At 38.4% G+C, this 19,916-nt stretch overlaps 1 protein-coding gene across 1 annotated transcript in view; it reads left to right on the top strand.

The window, feature by feature from the left end:
* Positions 1-19,916, top strand: part of AATF (apoptosis antagonizing transcription factor) — a 108,803-nt gene that overhangs the window by 28,871 nt on the left and 60,016 nt on the right. The window contains exons 5-8 of the mRNA XM_075561454.1: positions 13,566-13,680; positions 15,354-15,555; positions 16,074-16,238; positions 17,751-17,834. Of these exons, the coding sequence (XP_075417569.1) occupies positions 13,566-13,680; positions 15,354-15,555; positions 16,074-16,238; positions 17,751-17,834 (566 nt within the window). The remainder of the gene's footprint in view (positions 1-13,565; positions 13,681-15,353; positions 15,556-16,073; positions 16,239-17,750; positions 17,835-19,916) is intronic.

Here is a 19,916-nt window from a genome sequence, read left to right as displayed (position 1 = left end):
TACAGCAGTAATAAAACGAGCTCCCGCGTGCTAGTCGTGAACCACCGCTATTGCACTGTACATAATACGTTCTCTACAGGGGTCTCCTTTAATTCTCACAACAGCCTGTGAAATAGGCAATAAATACTGTTGTACCTATGAGGAAGTCATCTCTTAGAGAGCCTTAGTAACTTGCTTAAGGACATGCAGTTGATTCTGACAAGTCCAGTAAAGAAATAGAGACTCTGCTGGACTTCACAGCCTGTGCTCCTGGCCATGTTGTCCAGTCACTATGCAGGCAGTCAAATTTAATGAGAATTTTTTTAGTTATTGTTGCTCTCATTAAAGAAAGTATGAGGAATGCAGAAACAAGAGATACCAGAACTTGAGAAAGGGAAGGCAGGGTAAATATGGAGATGGATTGTTGTAAGACAGAGGGTAAGTAGTAGTTAACATTCTTTAGTTTTTTTAAAGATGTTTTTTATGAATAGGTTTGGGGATTTCTGTCAATAGAACTAGAAGGACCTTTGTGAGATCTGGTTACTTTTATAAGCAAGTAAGACTTTTTTGGGGTGATAGAAAATAAATAGATGGGGCTGTTCCTTATCATAAGTATAATACATAGTCATTGTATAAAATTTAGAAGTAGCCAAGCGAAAGTAAGGAAATAGTCATTCCTAATCATAGCAGCTAGAGTTGAGTGCTTTAAAATTTTGTTTTCTATCTTTCCTAGGCTCCCTTTGTGGATCTGTAGTGAGAAGAGAGGCCATATTCTATATTCTGTTTAACAGTCTGATTTTTTCCTACTTAACAGATTATGAATATTTTTCCATGTCATTAAATATTGTTCTACAGCACTGTTTTTAATGGCAGCGTATAGACTTTCCATCATATGGATAGTTTAACCAATCCTTTATTGTTGGACATTTGGATTGTTTCCAGTTTTTCATTTTTATAAGTAATGCAGTAAACACCATTGTTACTAAATCTTTACTCACACCCATGGTTGATTTGTTGCATAAAATAAAATTCTAGAAATGGAATTAGTGTATTTCCCAAATACGTGCAAAGTGTTAGGGTTTTTGATCAGCGTCACCAAGTTGCCTTTCAGGAAAGTTATGCCTCTGTACTCACCTCCTTATGTGGATGTCATTTCCCCGCATTCTTGTCTACACCGGGCATTGTAATTTTGTTTCATGTGTGTCACTTTGATAGATGCAAAGTGTTATCTGGAAAAAATGCCATCTGTTTATTTTAACTTTGTATTTCTTTTTGTTTACATTTCCTAATGTTTAATGAGGGTCGACTTCTTTTTCCCTTATATTTATTGGTCCTTGGTATTTCTGTGAATCAAGGAGGACAATTTAAAAATTAGCTGTAGGAGTAGCTGCTGCTTTTATGTGAAGCTGTTTCTTTTTATTTTTACTTTCTGTTGACAGAGAAATATCCACCATAAAAGATGTCTTTGTATTCTTGGATAGATTTATTAACTTTACTTTTTAAAAAGTCATAGAATTAGAACTTGTTTTACCTGTATATATTTCCCCTCTCCCCCCATGCAATACTGAGTCCCCTGGCCCCTCACAAGCTACACTAAATAACATAAAGGGAATTGTCTAAATCCCCTTTTCCCTACTCTCTAGAGATGGTCATTTTTAAGTTTGATGTATTTGCTTTCAGATACTTTATGTCAATCTAAACCTTTTCTTAAACCACAAATGAGATTTTACTTTATTTTCTATGAAGTTCATAAAATTTTATCCTTTTTTTTTCTTTAAAAAATATTTTGCCCTGTTTTCTTCTCCTTTCTTTTTGCATAAATATTTTTAAAGTATTGTAGTCACCAGGCCATTTCACTTTTAAATACTTCTATCCATGTTAAAACATGAGGGTATTTCTTATGCAACGGCAGTACTCTCACACCTACCCCCATCAGTATTCTCTAATACATACACTGTAATCAGATTACCGTACTCGTGCTCGAATATAAGCCGACCTGAATTTCAGCCAAGGCACCTAATTTTATCACAAAAGCTGCATTAAAAATCTGCTGGAAAACTCGGTTTATATTCAAGTATATATGGTATTTCAGTTGCCCCCCCCCCAATATCTTCTGGTTGGTTTATTCAAACCAAGTTTCACTCTTAACCTGTCCTTTTCAACAGTTGCGTAGAAAGGGATCTGGTTGACCCAACAGTAATTTACTAGCCCCTTAACAATGGGCACTTAAGATATTTAGTTTTTACCTGTTGTAAATGTTGGAAATAATGTTTTGCACCTACACCTTTGCTTTTTTATCTGATCCTTCTCTTAGGATTCATTTCTAGAAGTGGAAATAGTAGAGTCAGGAGGTATACATATGTAGATCTTTGATACATTTTGTGAGCTTGCTTTCTGGATCTAGAAGCCTGTTCTTTCTGATTAAACCCGTGTGTGTGTGTGCGTGCATTTCTTTTTTTTTTAAGGCTAAGTAAGGATCTCCTGATATATGAGAGGGTTTCAAAAAGTTTGTGGAGAAATTTTATTATTTTTAAATTCCATTAATCCACAAATTTTGAAATCCCTTCATATATATACATGTGAATTTTAGAAATTGTTTATTAACTTTTGTCTTAACAGTCTCTTCTTCAAATTAAAAAAACTCTTCCTTTTTCTTATCCTGTTAGACATGTTTTGTATCCATCTGATTTGAATTTTTTTAGTTTCTTCACTTTGTTTTTCAAGTGTGCAAATCCAATTTGGATATAACATTTTAACATAATCTCACTAGTATTGTTTATTCTGTGGTGGTATTGGGGAGGATGGTTCTTTACTTTTAAGTAACTGAAACTTTATTACATTTTGTTTTAAAGATAATTTCGATATATAATTCACAAGGATGTATTGCTCTAGAAAGTGGGAAATACCAGTTTTTTTAAAAACTTGTAGAAATTTGTTTAGTTTGCTTCATCTGTCAATGGCATATAATAATAGTCCCTACCTCAAAGGATTGTTGTAGAGATATATATGAATTAATATATGTAAACCATTTAAATTAGTATCTGACACTTGGTCTGGGCATTAGTAAATATTAACTATTAATCTTAATAATAATATAGTACAATCTTTTATTTAAAAAAATCATTTTATTGGCTCGTACAATTCTTATCACTATTCATACATACATCCATTGTGTCAAGCGCATGTGTACATTTGTTGCCATCATCATTCTCAAAACATCTGCCTTCCACTTGAGCCCTTAATATCAGCTGCTCGTTTTCACCCTCCCTCCCCACTCCCCCGCAATCTTTTCTTAGTCTGTAGCTCTGTGACCACAGGATTTGTTACCCTTGCCTTAAAATAATTATAGGAAAAATACAGACTGTCAAGTCTTTTGATGAGTTGAAATGAATATTTTAAAAGTATATGTTAGGAAAGTATTAGGAAGTCATTTTTATTCAATTATGAATTCAAAATAATATCGACTGTTGGCCAGATACCCAGCATGGCAAGGTAAGTGTCAGCTCTACTCTCAAAGACTTCATGGTAAGATTTCAGAGATAGGTAAAGATTTGTTAGTCCTCTAATTACTTCTACTTCTACTTCCTGTGCTTTTTACTGGAAATCAATTTCTCTAAGCGTTGCTTTTTGGATTGGTGAATATACAAAGATGTAGTCTTATTAAGAGAACCCCAAATAACTTTTTTAATCTTCGAGCCTCAGTTTACTTATATGTTAAGTGGTGAAAATTACTGTGTAAGTCTTTGTGAAATTACATTGTAATGTATCCACTGAAAGCTATTTAATTATTTTTGTGTTTGTAAATTCCCAAATCTGGTGGAAGTGCTTTGAGAGGACTAGGAGTGGCCCATTGATATGTGTGAACAGTTTATTGGGCTTTAGGTGGTCCATATATCTTACAATTAAGTTATAATAAGGAAAACATCAAGCCTGATTGTTTGTACTAAAGAAAACAACAGTTTGTTGGACCTGTGTAAAGTTAACAAATTTGCAGTCCACTTTTGTGTGTTTTTAAGCGTTTAGATTCAGAAAAGATAGTGTAAGCAGACGCTTGTTCTGTGATTTAGGCATCATTTCTCTATGGCCCAGATCACAGGTTGGCTGCTGGAGTGTCAGACGGGGAGGATTCCGGCTCCTCCAGCAGTTACAGCATAGTGAAATCAGAGTCAGCGCAATGTGGTGCATATTGTAGCAGTCATATGAATACTATTGAGAGGGAAGTGACTAATTCTGCCTAAGAATCCTCATTTCAGAAAGCTTCTCGGAGGAGTGTTTCCAGGAGGTAAAGAGAATTTGGACTTTTGATTAGGAACAGTTTCACCATCAAAGAGACTGTATATTTCAAGGTTTTATAGAACAAAAGGGCTAGACATTATGTAAAACTGAGAAGCCAACTAAGATTGTGGTTCTAATTTTATTTTTTACTTTATATTTATTTTGAATTTTAATAAAATTTTAAATTACAAAAATAATATGAGCTTGTAAAATAATCTGACAATTTAAATGTGTATCAAGTGAAAATGAAAGTCTTTCCACTCTCCCTGGGTAGTAACCATCATGATGAGTTTAAGCAATTACTTGTAAGTAAAGTGGGATTTTAAGTACCATACACTCTGAGCATTTATTCTTTCTGTTTAAAGGGGGGTGTGCAGTAAAATTTCATTTTTTAAGAAAAGTACTCAGGAGCAGTGAAGGTTGTCTACTAACTATGAATTGGAAGGTAACTGCAGTGGATTTCAGGAAGTACATTGATCAGTTAGATTGCGGTGTCCTATAGGGCTTTTTAAGGATTTATTGCCACACTTCATCAAGGTATTTGAGGTGGTATTCGGGGAACCTGTGAAATTCTCCAGCTCTTTCCCCTTCTTTATAGATTCACGCCTGGTAGAAATTACAGCTTGAGTGGGATGTCCCTCCACAGAACTCAAATGCACACTATCTGTCATGTTACTTAGTGTGGCAGTAATGGGAAATGCTCAGGGTTCTGTTTTGTTTTTTTCTTTTTGTTTCTTTCTGTGAGGGGGCTCACCCAAGATATATTTTATCATATGTCTCTTCATCTCTCCTTATTTCAACTTCCACTTATTCCCCAATTCCCCACATCATTCTCTTAAGAGAAAAAAATAAGTTTTGTCCACTGAGCCTCTTTGTTACTTGATTTAACATGTCTTGGGTTGAATGTTTCTCACAGAAACACTTTGCATTCAGAATTAGCCTAGCAACCTGTTTCCTCCACAGACTGCTCACTAGATCGAGCTCCTGGTGCTATGGTGCCCGTCTGAGGGATGAAATCTCAAGTCTGCTTTTGGCTTAGCCGTCCTGATTTTAGAGTCTAAGTCTCTTTAGAATCTAGGTCTGGCTTGAAAAAAGTTAGTGTTGTGGTTGTTTTGGTTCACAGAACCAACCAACACACTGGGGCAGGACTTGCCATGCTATTCCCGTAGGAACTCCGGTCCGCATGATAGCAGCCCATTGGTCAGTCTCTCAATATGAGGGGCTTCAGAAGTTTGTGGTAAATGACATAAAAGATCATGAAATGTTCCACGAACTTTTTGAAGCCCTCCCCTTACACACATACGCACACACATTCACACACACCTGTATATAGGTCGACATATATGTATATATGAATTCTAGTTGGGTATATACTGAAAATGCTACAACCTCACCCACATGGTTGGTGTTAAGGAATTTGTAACTTAGAATACTCTTTCTTATTGGTAATGCCATTCTGCTTGGGGAATATAGAACAAGCCCAAACAGTAATACTGACAGAATTTGGAATTATGATACAGTGGAGCCTTCACGCAATTCTTTGTTGAAGAAGTTAGAGCCTAAATGTTAAGGCTTATTGTTATTCTGAGTTGATAATCTCTGCCTTGCTTTAATAATTTTTCCTCATGCCTGGGTAGCCTGCGAGTTGCACAATAATCACTCACACAGCTTTGTAATCAATGCCCAAAGTAATAGGATTCCTCTGGCCACCGGCAATTAATAAATTTGTGTCTTTTTTAAAACACTAGCAAGTCGGGCCTGAAATACGACTGACTGGCTCTCCTCATTTGCATATTTATTGCAGTGGAAAAATTCTTACCAGATGATTGATGCTGAGCCTGCCTCTTGAATTCCAAGCAGCACATTATTATGAAATGAAAAATGCCGGCCATACAGTTGATTAAAGTTGAAGACAGTGGAATCGGTGTTTTTTAAGATTGTGGGAGAATTAAAGGCATATTTTAATAGATGTTGACAAGAAGTGAACTAACAAAAGCAAAGCAAAGGATTTGCTTGAAAAGATTTAATCAAACGTCTTTCTTGGGGGATTAATTGCCGGGGATGACTAGTGCAAGTGGCAGGCTTGTGTGGATTTGAATGAAAAGTATTGTTCTCAGGCCAATATATTGTGTGTCATTTTGACCTATAGTTTTGCTCTCGTTCTAGAGTTACTTTTGAAAGGGGAAAAATTCTCTTGTATTTTGTACATTCCAGTTCAATGTATTTATCTGGGTTAATGGGAATGTGGAAATTTATGTGTACTTGTACATAAATAATTGTATGTTTGCATATTTATTTAAATATTGCTGTATAGATATTTTAAAACCAATGTGATAAGCTTTATTTCACTTTGTACATTGACACTTCTTCCCAGTCTCTTCCTACCCCATTGCCAGAAATTTTATTGTTGGTTTATAATCTAATTAATGAACTGTGCCTATTTCCAAACTTATTCTCTGCCTACTATTTTGTTTACTTTGGACAGCCTAGATGAATCAGGGGAAAAATAAAGCTGTTAGGTGGAAATGGTTTTTAGATTGGTGACATTTTATACATAGAATGCTTGCATATGGTAGCATGTAAATGAATACTTAATAATAGGAATCTATGAATGCTAGTCCAATTCTGGTGTTGTAGATTGGTACAAACAACAGTTAAAAGATTTTCACTCTGGAAGATGATGGATTTTGGATAGTAATATACTTCTATTTCGATAGCATTTTTATTTTTTTGCTTCTCAGAATACTTTTATATACATATATTGTTTTTCCTCCTAATTCTGTGAGATAAGCAGGTGAAGGATTATCTATATTTTGTGACTCAGTGAGATTAAATTGGTTCACTTAGCATAACATGACTAGTTAATGTTGGGTCCGATCAGTAGGCTCCTGACCCATAGTCGGATAAATACACTTTTCATTTATTCTTTCCTCAGAAAGTTGTTCCTAACGCGGATGGTCAGATGCTTTGGTTGGCTCTTCGGTGGTGAGGCATATGTCATTCTTAATCTCCTCCTAAGGGCCTCTGGACATGTACCACGTAGGACAAAGTCAGCACACACATCCATGACAGCCTCCATTTGTTTTGTGGCCAGGCTCCAAGAGGGAGAGAGAAGAAGGTATATGCACATTTGCTGCTTTTCTCAGCTTTTAACTCTTACAATAACTGGGAGAAAAATTAGCAGTGAAGTGGAAACTGTTGATTCCATATCTCCATTATTCATAGGGTTGAATAAATGGAATTCAGTTCTACGTGGATATTGAGGTTTCCTTTTGTTGTGGAGAAGGGCTCACTGTTGGATTTGAGCTACCAGGGAGAGCCTGTCTTCAGTCTTGTCTGCTCTGGCCTTGAGGAGGCCTACCATCTCCAGCAGACAGTTCCAGATGGTCTCTTTCCATTTTCTGGAAGGAAGTGTGCTCCAAGTATTTAAAAGAAATTAGCATTGTGTTCTGCCTCCTAAATATCTTTATAAAAAGTTGTCTATGTGTTGAGCCACTGGAGACGTTTGCTCAAATAAAAGGAGTTTTCTCTCTCCGTGCTGCACCCCCATTTTTTGGGGTGGTGTTTAGAAGTACAGAATTGTAGATTTCATCTCTGGTAGGTCTCTTGACACTTTGATGCATGGTGGTGCTACCCCTGAACGGAGCTTAAACACTTCAGGGCTGCTTTCTGACTGGGAAGGGGTGTGTAAAATGAGAACATATGAGAGAGCATTAACAGAAAGGCACACTTTGATGGACTGATATTGGCTCTATGCTTTCTGGTGGGATTGATACGCTGTCTAAGAAATCTGCGATGGATTTTTTAAAAACCAACTTGAACAAAATAAAAGGGCTTGGTGTAGCTACTTGAAAGTAGACCTTAAAAGTTATAGTCTTTCGTTGAATGTGTTCACAATTCTTGCTTATGTTACATGTTAGCGCCTTTGTGGGCGTAGGCAAAAGACTTGCCTTCTGTCTAAATCTAAGGAAGCCGAAGAAAAGCATATTTTAAAATATTTATGCTTAATGTTTATTAAGCACGTGCTGCCCATATCACAGCATTGCTGGTCACCACATCTCTCCAAGGAGGGCAGAAGGGAGCAAGCAGCTATAAAATTAAACTGCTCTGTGGCGTCTTCTGCGTGTGGTTCTTGAGTTCCTGTCATGGACACGCAGCACTCATGGGAAGTAAGGGACAGATAACCTTTCCCTGATGTTTGGTGGTTGTGGACTAGAGTGGTAACAATTCCTCATTATCTTCTGATCTTGATAATTCTTAAAGCTGCTTCACAAGTGCAAAATTGATTTGTGATCTCACTTTAGAGAACATAGCATCTATTTAATAAAATGTCGCCATTTCTAGAAAAAAAAGTGAAAGCATTGATTATATTTATGCAGAATTTAGATGAGAATGTTGTGTTTTTATGGGTTTCCTTCCAAGTACAAAGTTCATGGGGAAATGGAGTTAAAAGATAATGGAATTTTCCGTGAACTTTTTGAAACCCCATCATTTTTTAAGGCCACAGACTATTTACTGTAGTTTAAAATACCTCAAAACCACCCCCTGGCAGTTAATACTAAAAGGCACACTAAAGCTGTCCACGTAGTTTCAACCACGTCTGGGGGAGGGGGCAGTATCTTTTTATTCTGAAGGTTCTTACGTACTTCCAGAACCTTAGCTACAGCGGGTTATGTGTGGGTAATTCTTCACTTCTTGCTCTTTAAAATCATTGTGTTGGGGACTATCGCGCAACTCATCACAACCCATCCATCCATGTGCAAGCATATTTGTACATATGTTGCCATTATAATTTTCTCCCCTTTTTGCAGTTTATTTTTTAATCACTTTACTGGGGGCTTGTACAGCTCTTATCACGATCCATACATCCATCCATTGTGTCAAGCACAGTTGTACATTTGTTGGCATCATTGTTTTCAAAACATTTTCTTTCTACTTGAGCCCTTGGTACCAGCTCCTCATTTTTTCCCTTCCTTCCCCCATCCTCCCTCTCTCATAAACCCTTAATAATTTAAAAATTATTGTTGTTTTTTCATAACTTACACTGTCCAATGTCTCTCTTGACCCACTTTTCTTTTGTCCGTCCCCCTGGGAGGGGGTTTCATTGTGATTGGTTCCCCCTTCTCCCCCAAGCTTCCCTTAGCCTCCTGGTATCGCTGATCCCATTATTGGTCCTGAGGGGTTTATCTGCCCTGGGATTCCCTGTGTTTCCAGCTCTTATCTGTACCAGTGTACATGCTCTGGTCTTTCCAGATTTGTAAGGCAGTATTGGGTCATGATAGGGGGACAAGAAAAGGAAGCATTAAAGAACTAGAGGAAAATTGTATGTTTCATTGGTGCTGTACTGTACCCTGACTGTGTGATCCATGTAAGGGGAGGTCCAATTTCTACAGATGGGCTTTGGGTCTCCACTCTGCACTCCCCCTTATTCACATTGATAATGATTTTTTGTTTGGGGTCTTTTATGCCTGATACCTGATCCCATCCACACTTCATGATCACACAGGTTGGTGTGCTTCTTCCATGTGGGCTTTGTTGCTTCTTAGCTAGGTGACCGTTTATCTTCAAGCCTTTAAGACCCCAGATGCTTTATCTTTTGATACTTGGACACCATTAGCTTTCTTCATCACTTTTGCTTATGCACCCATTTTGTCTTCAGCCATCCTGTCAGGAAGCTGAGCATCACAGAATGTTGGGTTATTAGAACAAAGTTTTCTTGCATTGAGGGAGTACTTGAGTAGAGGCCCAATGTCCATCTGCTACCTTAATACTTAATATAAGTATATGTACATAAATGTATTTCCCTATCATTACATATAAATATAGTTACACATGTACATGCCTATATTTAGATCTCTATAAATGTCCTTTACCTCCTTGTTGTTTCCTCTATTTCCTTTTACCTTCTTGTCCCACTATCATGTTCGGCCTTCATTTGGGTTTCAGTAATTCCTCTTGGCTACATTGCCCTTGATCAAGCCCCACCAGGTCTCCTGTAACCTCCTCACCATCAATTTTAGATCTTTTGTTGTTCCCTTGTCTCTGGGTTGGTTGACACCACTCTTCCTTCCCCTACCTCCCCCTCTCTCGTGTCCCTCCTTGGAACTGTTGGTTCCATTGTTTTCTCCTCTGCATCATTTATCCCGCCTGTCTTATCTAGATAGGCATGCAGAGACAATAAGAAGCACAAAAACAAGACAGAGCAAACCGAAACAACAACAAAGAAAACCACCAACAACAAAAATAAAGCCTATAAGTAGTTCAGGTCTATTTGTTGACGTTTAGGAGGTGGAGTCTGATGGGGTGCCACACCCTGGCCCCAAAATCTATTTTTGGTATTCCCCAGGGACTTGATTGCTCTGCTCCCCTTGCTGCTCTGTTGCACGCCCTCGGTGTTTCACCCGGTGTGGCGGGGTCAGATCGGGCACAATTCCCGCATGGTGTCTCCAGTGTTGTCTGCTGTAGCGCTATGGTCAGCGAGGAGCTCTGTGCATGGCCGCTCTGTCTTTGCTCTTTTCATAATTGAGCATGTGTGGTAACAAGCACTTAGAGTCGTCATCTGTATTCTTGGCTCTCTTTATACCTGTTACATTTTTCTACTTACATATTTAGACTGAATAATTTTTGCCTTTAAAATTGTTATATATTTCTCAAAAGCTCACAGAAGAATAGTTATATATAATAACCTTTATGAGTATCACTTCTTATTTCCATATTTGGTAGAAAGTTGCTTGATTTTGCCCTTTTTTAGATAAAGGTTGAGAATCTTGATCTAGAACACGGGGTACGTTAGATTTTTCAGGTAATACTTATGTATTGCAAATCCTTCCAGTGGATTTGGATATGCATGGATTATTAAAAGACTGAGAGGACAGAATCCAGAAATTGTCATAAAAAGTTTTAACTGCTGTTTCACACAGGGACGTTGTATTGAGATTGTCTTAGATGCAATCATGTAAAGGGATGCAATCCTGTGTGTTGTTGAGTCCCTTTGCCAGGTGAGTGAAATGGAGAGCTGCAGTGTGATAGAGCACCCTGGTGGCATCGCGGTGAGTGCTTGTCTGCTAACGGAAAGATCAGCACTCCAAGCCACCACTGGGTGATACTGTCAAAGGGGGGACACCAAAGTGTTGATTTTTAATTTTTTTGTACAGCACTTCAGAAATTTGTTACTTTTACTAAAAATATTCCTGTAGTTATTTATGAAAACAAAAACAGTATACCCACTTCAGTATTCAGATAAGGCTAAAACTATACAAGGTTATAAACTTCTCAAACTTTTTACTGTGCTCCAGCCAGACCTGCCGTTACTGTTCAATTACAGTGATGCTTCCAATCATGCCATTTCGTTGGCACATGCCATACATGTGATGTTTTTGTGGGTGCTGGCATTTTTATAGTTGCTGTTTTTGTCAAATGTTCTGGTGTTTTCGCTACAATACTTTGTAAGTTAGAATTTTTGGAACCTATAGCAATAGCTTTGGGGTTTTTTTTTGAGAATGAAGTAATAGTTAAAAGTAGAAAAAAATTACAAAGGCCTCCACTTGGTTACTAATAATGTAATAATTTAATGTAGAAAGATTTTTCAAAACAATCTGATCATTGGTGTTTGTATATTCTAAGAAATATTGCATGTAAGCAATTTACAACTAACTATATGCATTACACAGTATTCTATGACTCAAACTGCTACCAAACATTGATAAAGGTTCCGCACAGTGAGGCGTGACGTCACCCCCGCTCTGCCCATGTGGCAGCCTGCTTCTGTAATGATGGCAGTGTGGGAGTGCGCTGGGGCAGTTCTTCTGTGTGCCGTACGGTTGCTACAGACTTGTTTATGTTGAGAGATAAAATAGTGTTGATGCAGTGAAGGGTAAAGCAGGGAAAAAAGAATTAATCATAAACATTTTAGAAAAAATTTAAGTTTGTGTGGTCTTAAGTTGGTGTACAAGTTGAAGGAACACGGAGGTGCTTGTGAAACAATGGTACTTTGTTTTGGTGAAGTAGGGAAAGAGTGATAGAAGCGCCCAGTGGTAAATGGAGAGTAATAGACAATTAGAATGGAAAATACAGGATTTACCAACTGATTAAATATCTAGAATAGGGGGTATGAAAATGTCAGTGATACCCCATGAAACACATCAGGTGGAGAACAGAAATTTAGATGAGGGAGAAGGAGTAAGTAGAAAGAAATAAAAGCACCGTTTCTGATATTCTACATTACAGAAATGATGTAGCATTCATGCAAAGATTTTCTTGCAGTTGTTGGAAATGAGGTGTTTGCATGCCATCAACCTAAAACTGGTGATTAGCAGACTCTAGCTAGTCCCTTTAGTGGATTATGCTGATAAGAGAAAGAAAGGATTCAATTCTCAGAAGGCTAATCTTTATTTTTAACTGAGAACCATACTTGTAAACCTGGATTCTGCCATCGAGTCAATTCTGACTCCTAGTAACCCTACGGACAGGGTAGAACTGCCCTCTGTGGGTTTCCGAGAGTGTGGCTCTGTGTGTGGGGTAGAGAGCTTCATCTTTCTTCTGCAGAGGGGCTGGTGGTTTCAAACTGCTGACCTTGCGGTCAGCCAACTATATCCCACATGTGTCTGTCCTTTTAACTATAAGAAGAGCCACATGAGACCTTATACTCATTGGACAAATTAGTGTAACACACAACTTAGAGTAAATACTAAGTCCTTAAGGTTTTCTTATGTGAACAGGGACTTTCTATAAGGATATGTGTTGGCACTGAATGAATGATGTGGCAGCTCCAACCAGAGGCAAATGGTATCTCCTGAGCAGGGCAGGTGGAGGTGGCGCTGTGAGTTGGCGCCCCAGGATTGCAGTGTGCTCTCTAGGATAGTAAGAGGAATTATTTAAGGAGGTGATTGATATAGGGATAGTCTCAGAGGTCAGAGGATAGACCTGTAGAAAAATACTTAAGAAACTAGTACCAAAGGAAGAAAATTGATTGGTTATGGTGACAGGCTGGAAAGGGATTTTTGTCAAATTAACATTTATTAAGAACCAACAATGTATTGAATTCTCACTGTGGACACTTTGCTAAGCCCCTTTTATATGTTATCTTTCTTGCTCCTCACAGCAACCCTTTGAAGTAAGCCTCTTACCATTTCCATTTGGAAATGGTATATTTCAAAGAATTCTTAGTTGATGTGTACCCTGTGTCCTTCTTCCACCTGGCCCCTTAAATTCCTTCTAATCCCTGGCCAGAACTGTTCAAGAGTTGGGAGCTGCCAATGTAAGCATCGCGTACTTTGAAACATTGTAAGCCATTATTGCCATTTATTTCCTAGGTCACAAAGCACTGAGAGCACTGTTGGGGTCATTGGTGGATCTTCAGGAGGAGTTGCTTGTCCAGTACCCAGACACTAGATACCTAGTTGATGGCACAAAGCCCAAAGCAGAAAGGTAAGGAGGGAATGAAATTGTGGAGTTGCTTATAGATGGTGTTCATCTGGACCCTTTTCCATCACTTATGGAAAAGGGCTAAATCCTTTCCAGACTGACATCAGAAGTACTGTTAATACAGTAGAAAGAGCCTCTGACATTTAACAGATAGCCAGGATGGCACAGAGATTGGTAACTAGGTTTTGGATTTTTTGCTTAGTTGTGCCTGGATTGTCTTTGTGGACTTAGGCAAAAGACTTGCCTTTTATCTAGATCTAAGCCAATAAAAAACACATTTAAAATATTCATTCTTAATGTTCATTAAGCACTTTGCACCCATGTCACAGCATCACTGATGACCACCATCTATCTCCTCCTCCCGCAGGAGGGCAGAAGCAGTTAACTTAAAGCGAAATTTCGGAGAAAACACCAAGTAGCCCTTTTTATTTTCTGAAATTACCACACTTCATGAAGGCTTTACTCTGTTTGAGCCGAGCCTGTAAGGTTCCTCCTTGCTTTCTCCGCATGGGCTTGTCCTTTGCTTTATCCTTTTCCCTTGAATTAGTTAGAAGGAAAAATAAAGGCAGCTCAAATTTCTTGAGTACCTCCTATGTGTTGGCATCAGTAATCCCTCCTATGTGTTGGCATCAGTAAGCCCGTGAGAGCAGTTGGCTCAAGGGCAGTGGTTCTCAACCTGCCTAATGCCGCAGCCCTTTAGTACAGTTCCTCATGCTGTGGTGACCCACATCCACAGTTATTTTCGTTGCTACTTCATAACTGTAATTTTGCTACTGTTATGAATCGTGAATATCTGATATGCAGGATATATATTCATTGTTACAAATTGAACATAAAGTGTAGTGATAAATCACAAAAACAATATGTAATTGTATATTGTGAAATACTTATTTCTAATTAAAACTAAATGGAATTTTGTCTTAAAGCGTGGTGTAAGCATTAGGTAACAGTCTTCACTCGGGATACTTGTATGTGGGCGTTTCCGCATATGGGCGGGGGCGGGACGGATAGAGGAGGGGTGTCTCGGTTCCTAAGACCATCGGAAATATGTGTTTTCCAATGATCTTGGCAACCCTTGTGAAAGGGTCGTTCGACCCCGAAAGGGGTTGTGACCCACAGGTTGAAAACCGCTGTTCTAGAGGCTTATGTTACATTCTAAGGCAGGTTTAATGCCCATTCTGTTGCGTGCCTCTTTTATTTTTCTCCCCATTCAGCGTCTCTTCATTTAGTTCAAGTAACATTGATTCAGCTTTCCTGAACAGTTGGTTGCGGGGAGACACATTTTCCTTATTGATTTGAGGATTAAGGTCATAGAAATATGATTATGTGTTTAATTTTTAAAGACCCTCCTGTAACATGGCAGGCCTGGCTGATAGGCATTTCTAATAATGTTTTTACAACCTCATTTATTTTTATGGTTTTTTTACCTTTAAAAATTTATATATATATATATATATTGAAACCAGTTCTTTTTATATTTATTTTGATTGAGCTCATGCACAGTTTGTTTTTTTCTCCAACAAGCAAAACAACTCTCCTGTGACGATGGTGTTATTTAAAATGTAAATTGTAGACGGGTTAGGCAAAGCCTGAACATTCACCACTTCGTGAGCCTAGCTTTTATTTGGGTACTTCTTCACATCACATGGGACCTAGTGTTCTTACCGATCTTCTAGTTCAGAGGAGATTTCGAGTGAAGAGGATGAGCTGGTTAAGGAGAAGAAGCCAAGGAGAAGGGCCCCCCCAAAGAGGAGACTGGAGATGGGCGACTACCCCGAGTTCATGGCAAAGCGCTTCGCTGATTTTACAGTGTACAGGAACCGCACACTTCAGAAGTGGCATGACAAAACCAAGCTCTCTTCTGGAAAACTGGGAAAGGCAAGTATGCGAGTGAGCGAGGGAGCATAAGGAGGAGAGAGGGAGGCTGTGGCAACCTGAAACAGTTTTTAAAGAAATTGGAATAGTAGCTCTTGTCTATGGATGAGCTCATGATATAGTTAACAATAGTAATTTCTGTAGCAAACTTACTGAGCATCTACCACGGCGGATTCATACCATTCAGATTTGGGATTTTAACTTTATATTAGCTATTGAGGCTCTCACTAAGAGTTTAATGAATGGAAATATAAACTACCTTCAAGAAAGGGATTTTAAAAATTGTTAGTGAAGGAGCAGAGGCTACCCTAGCTATAGAAAAAGAATATGACCTACTTATTAAGACTATTTTTTCCCCTGAGAACAAGGCTAGCCACTCACAAACTCAGTCTTTAACAGAAAGCCTCTTCTGAAAGGAAGATTGTCTATTTCTCTGCTGACACAGAAAGATAGAGAAACCAATGTCGCTGCCTTCAGCACTGCCTTTCTGCATTCTTTGACACTGGTTAATGTTGTTGCAGGGGTTTGGTGCCTTTGAACGCTCAATCTTGACTCAGATCGATCATATTCTGATGGACAAAGAAAGATTACTTCGAAGGACACAGACCAAGCGCTCCATCTACCGAGTTCTTGGCAGACCTGAACCGACAGCTCAGCCTGCCCCTGAGAGTTTGCCAGGACAACTGGTAAGAACCCTGGGATACAGGGTGACTGTGGGGAGCGGGTTGTGTGAAGCAAATTAACTGTAAAATTTTATCATCTTCTAGGTATTACTCTTACTCTTAAGAATTTAGAGAAAGAAAGAAAAAAGAAAACATTGAATTGAGAGAAAATGAGAATGTGTGGGAGGAGAAAGTAAACAACTAAAAGGAACTATTATTAACTACTGTGTGCAGTTGTCCCTTAATTTTGAGTTTAGTATGGGAATCTGGTAATGGAAGCACTCGATCTAATTTATAGAATTAGTTTTAAAGCTAAATAGAAAAGTCAGTATTGGAGCATGTATGAATTGCAGGCTTTTGTTGGATATTTAAGATACTACAGAAAGGATCTAGAGGGATAATTACATTCTTTTGTCTAAAGGAAGTATTTAAAATTCTTAATTATGGAAGAACACATACTTAATGTATTTTTTTAAGTCCAGAAGAATTTAAAATAAGATGTACAATACTCTTTAGCCCAAAATTTCCATTACTTAGATTTAACCACTGTTAATAGTTTATAACAGGGTTCCAGGTATTTAATATGACTATACTAGCTAACACAACATACACACATCTGAGTATATAAAAATAAGATTATTTTTCTTTATTAAATGGAATGGATGTGTGCACATATAAATTTAGAAACTGTATTACAGCTATATATGTATATGAAATATCACAGCCTTTAAAATTTAGTGTATTCTAGACACTTCTCCATATCATTACAAGGTGATTTACATCCTTATTCCTTATGATTGCAGATTTCATTGTGTGGGTGTATATCATATTTGAAAATAGATATTTATCTTGTCTCCAGTTTTATAAATAGTACTACAGTAAACCTTTTTGAACATTTGGATTGGTATTTTTATGAATATATGGATCAATTTCTTGAAGAGGAAGTTTTAGATCACTGAGTATACACATTTTAAATCTTGATGTATGTTGCCAAATTGCCTTCAAAAAGCCTGTGTTGATTTTCATTCCCTCTGTGTTCTTCAATATTGAATGTTGCCAATCTTACAGGTAAAATCATACCTTATTTTAATTTACATGTGTTTATTTTGAGTGAAGTTAAACATTTTTATGTGATCATTGACAATTTCAGCTTTGGTGCCTCAGTGGTTAAAGCACCTGGCCGCTAACCGATAGATTGGAGGTATAGAGCCAGCCGCCACTGCAAAGGAGAAGCAGGAGGAAGGCTGCTTCTGAAAGAAACACAGCCTTGGACACCCTGTGGGGGCAGTTCTCCTCTGTGCACGAGTCAGCAGTGTGTTTGCTTTTGCCCATTATTTTCTGTGGACTGTGTTTTGCTTTTTAAAATTCTGTGTATTTATTTAATTATTTCTTTTTGGACTGTGTTTTTTTAAAAAGTATTTTAAGAGCTCTTTATATCTTAAGAAAATAGTGCTTTGACCGTGATATACATTGTTTATAGTAACTGTGTTTCCTCGGTAACCTGATTGGGACTTGATTTTTCCTCCGATGGTCCAGGAGGTCCTTCCGCAGGCCCCTGTCAATGCTCACTTGAAGGACTTGGATGAAGAAATCTTCGATGACGATGACTTTTACCACCAGGTGTGATTTCTTTCTTTTTTTAAAACTCTTTTGTTATAAATTAGGTAACAAAAGAATTATAGAGTCCTATGAGCACAAAACTCTTATTCTGGATGGAGGCTAGAACCAGGTAGGGAGCAGGAATTCCTGTTCTCAGCTGACTGTAGTTCTGGAGATGCTGCCTTTTTTTGGATTCGCTTCCTTTGGCTAGTTGCTGCTGAGTACGAGTTTTCTGTAAGACTAGTTTTCACCTCTTTGATCTAGGTTGATTCTTCATTAGTTGTGAACAGGAATTTTGGTTGGTCTTGTCTCATGACTGTTAGAAGGAGATACAGAGGGAGAGGATGTGAAGTATGCTTCTGGCTCTGTTGCCCATTAAATCTCTTGCCTCTAATGTCTTTTTGTGCCTATTCAAATCCTTGAAGCATGTATTGAAAGTGTCTACTGCTGTTGATTATAGTAATAGTGTAATGCTGTGAAGGCAGAATGAATTGGAAGAAGCTGAAACATGGCCAAGGTCTCAGGATCTCTTCATAAATTGTTTCCCCAATCCTTTCCCTACATCCTGTATTACCTGCTGGCATTCTGTTCTTTGTACTGGTGCTGATGACCACTAAGGCAGACTGATTATAAGGTAAACGGACTATTCTAAAGAACTAAAATAATTTCTTAAAACCCTGAGTCTTGATAAGTTATACTTCTTAATGAAATGTGCATTAGGCTGTACTTTTTTTCTAGCTCTCTAGAGGTTTTGAGGATACCGTTTCAGCAGTGATGTACCCATTTTTGTTGAACTATTGCCTATCCAGATAACTTTTTTCTCTGTTTCATTTTCTTCTGCGAAAGGATTTGCTACTCTTTGTTGAAGGCTAGCCAAAGCAGCTGTAAAAGGCCCTGTCGAGGAGTGCACTGGAAAGCCAGTGGAAACAGTGATTCTATAATGGCAGCGCCTCCGATTTTTCCTTTAAAAAGAGAGACAGGGACTTTCTATTAGTCTCTCTATTCGCTCTGTAATATCCAGTAAGATTATTGCCATAAGTGAGTCTTAAGAGTAATGATGAGAGGGTGTGGGAAAGAGGACTGGTGTGGCCTCAGGTGTTACCAGTCAGAGGTCCTGATTCTTTTCTCCTTTTCCTTTCCTATTATTTTCATTTGTCAGATGAATAGGGAACTCTACTTTGTCTGGAGTGTCTAAGGAAGTACCTGGTATGGGATATTAATGCTGTATAAAATGTGTGAGATCACGGGAGACAATCAAAAATGTTCCAGTCCCCACTAATTGGAATGTACAGAGCTCAATGGAAGTGCATCGTAAATTAAACAGGTTTAATAAAATAAACAAATGACTGGAGAGAAGTTGCCTCCACTGACAATCCTTAGTCTCAGAGATTTCCTACCCCCCTTTGCCTAAAGGTCTGTTTAAAAAAGAAATACCACTCCTTGATTGGCCCTTCATCCCAATTAATAATTCTAACTTCGATAAATTCTGATTTCAGAGTTATGACTAGTCACATCTTCGCTTTTCTCCTTGCTGGTTAATTGGGGTGCTGGGGTTAATCTAAATTAAAACTTAAACTAATAGAGGTCAGCAAGGCAGCCGAAACACCTGAGTGAAACAAATGGGGCTGCCAGGCACAACTTTATCTTGGCTGCTTCCCAAGAGGGAAGTGGCAGCAAATTGGAGTTGTTTCAGCCTTCTGTAAAGGTGAATGATGGGTGACACTTGTTAATGTACAGCGTCTCCGGAAGCATTCCATATTGCTTTGCTGCTGTACCAACTGCTGCCATCCTTGCACAGTCAGTAGGAACTAGACCAGTTGCCAACATCTGGCAGCACAGCAAGGAATGGGTGCAAATCTTGAAACCCCGCAGATCCTAAATATGGTGCTTAGAACTGTGCAGGCTTTAATCACTTACCACTCGTTGGCAGCAGGCTACGGCAGCTTATCCTAGCCTCGTACATCACAGCCCGACATCTGCTGAGCTGCAAGGCAGCTGCACATTCATTTTCTCTTCTTGCCTTTTTTCTTTGCCTCCAATTCCTCTTCTTCCCACTTTCCCCCCTGCCTCTCTTCAGTTTTCCTCCCCCTCCCCAATATGCTT

Source organism: Tenrec ecaudatus, chromosome 10 (genome assembly GCF_050624435.1).
Source record: "Tenrec ecaudatus isolate mTenEca1 chromosome 10, mTenEca1.hap1, whole genome shotgun sequence".
Lineage (NCBI taxonomy): Eukaryota > Metazoa > Chordata > Mammalia > Afrosoricida > Tenrecidae > Tenrec > Tenrec ecaudatus.
The sequence above is the reverse complement of the archived record's forward strand: the minus strand, read 5'-3'. Positions and strand labels throughout refer to the sequence as shown.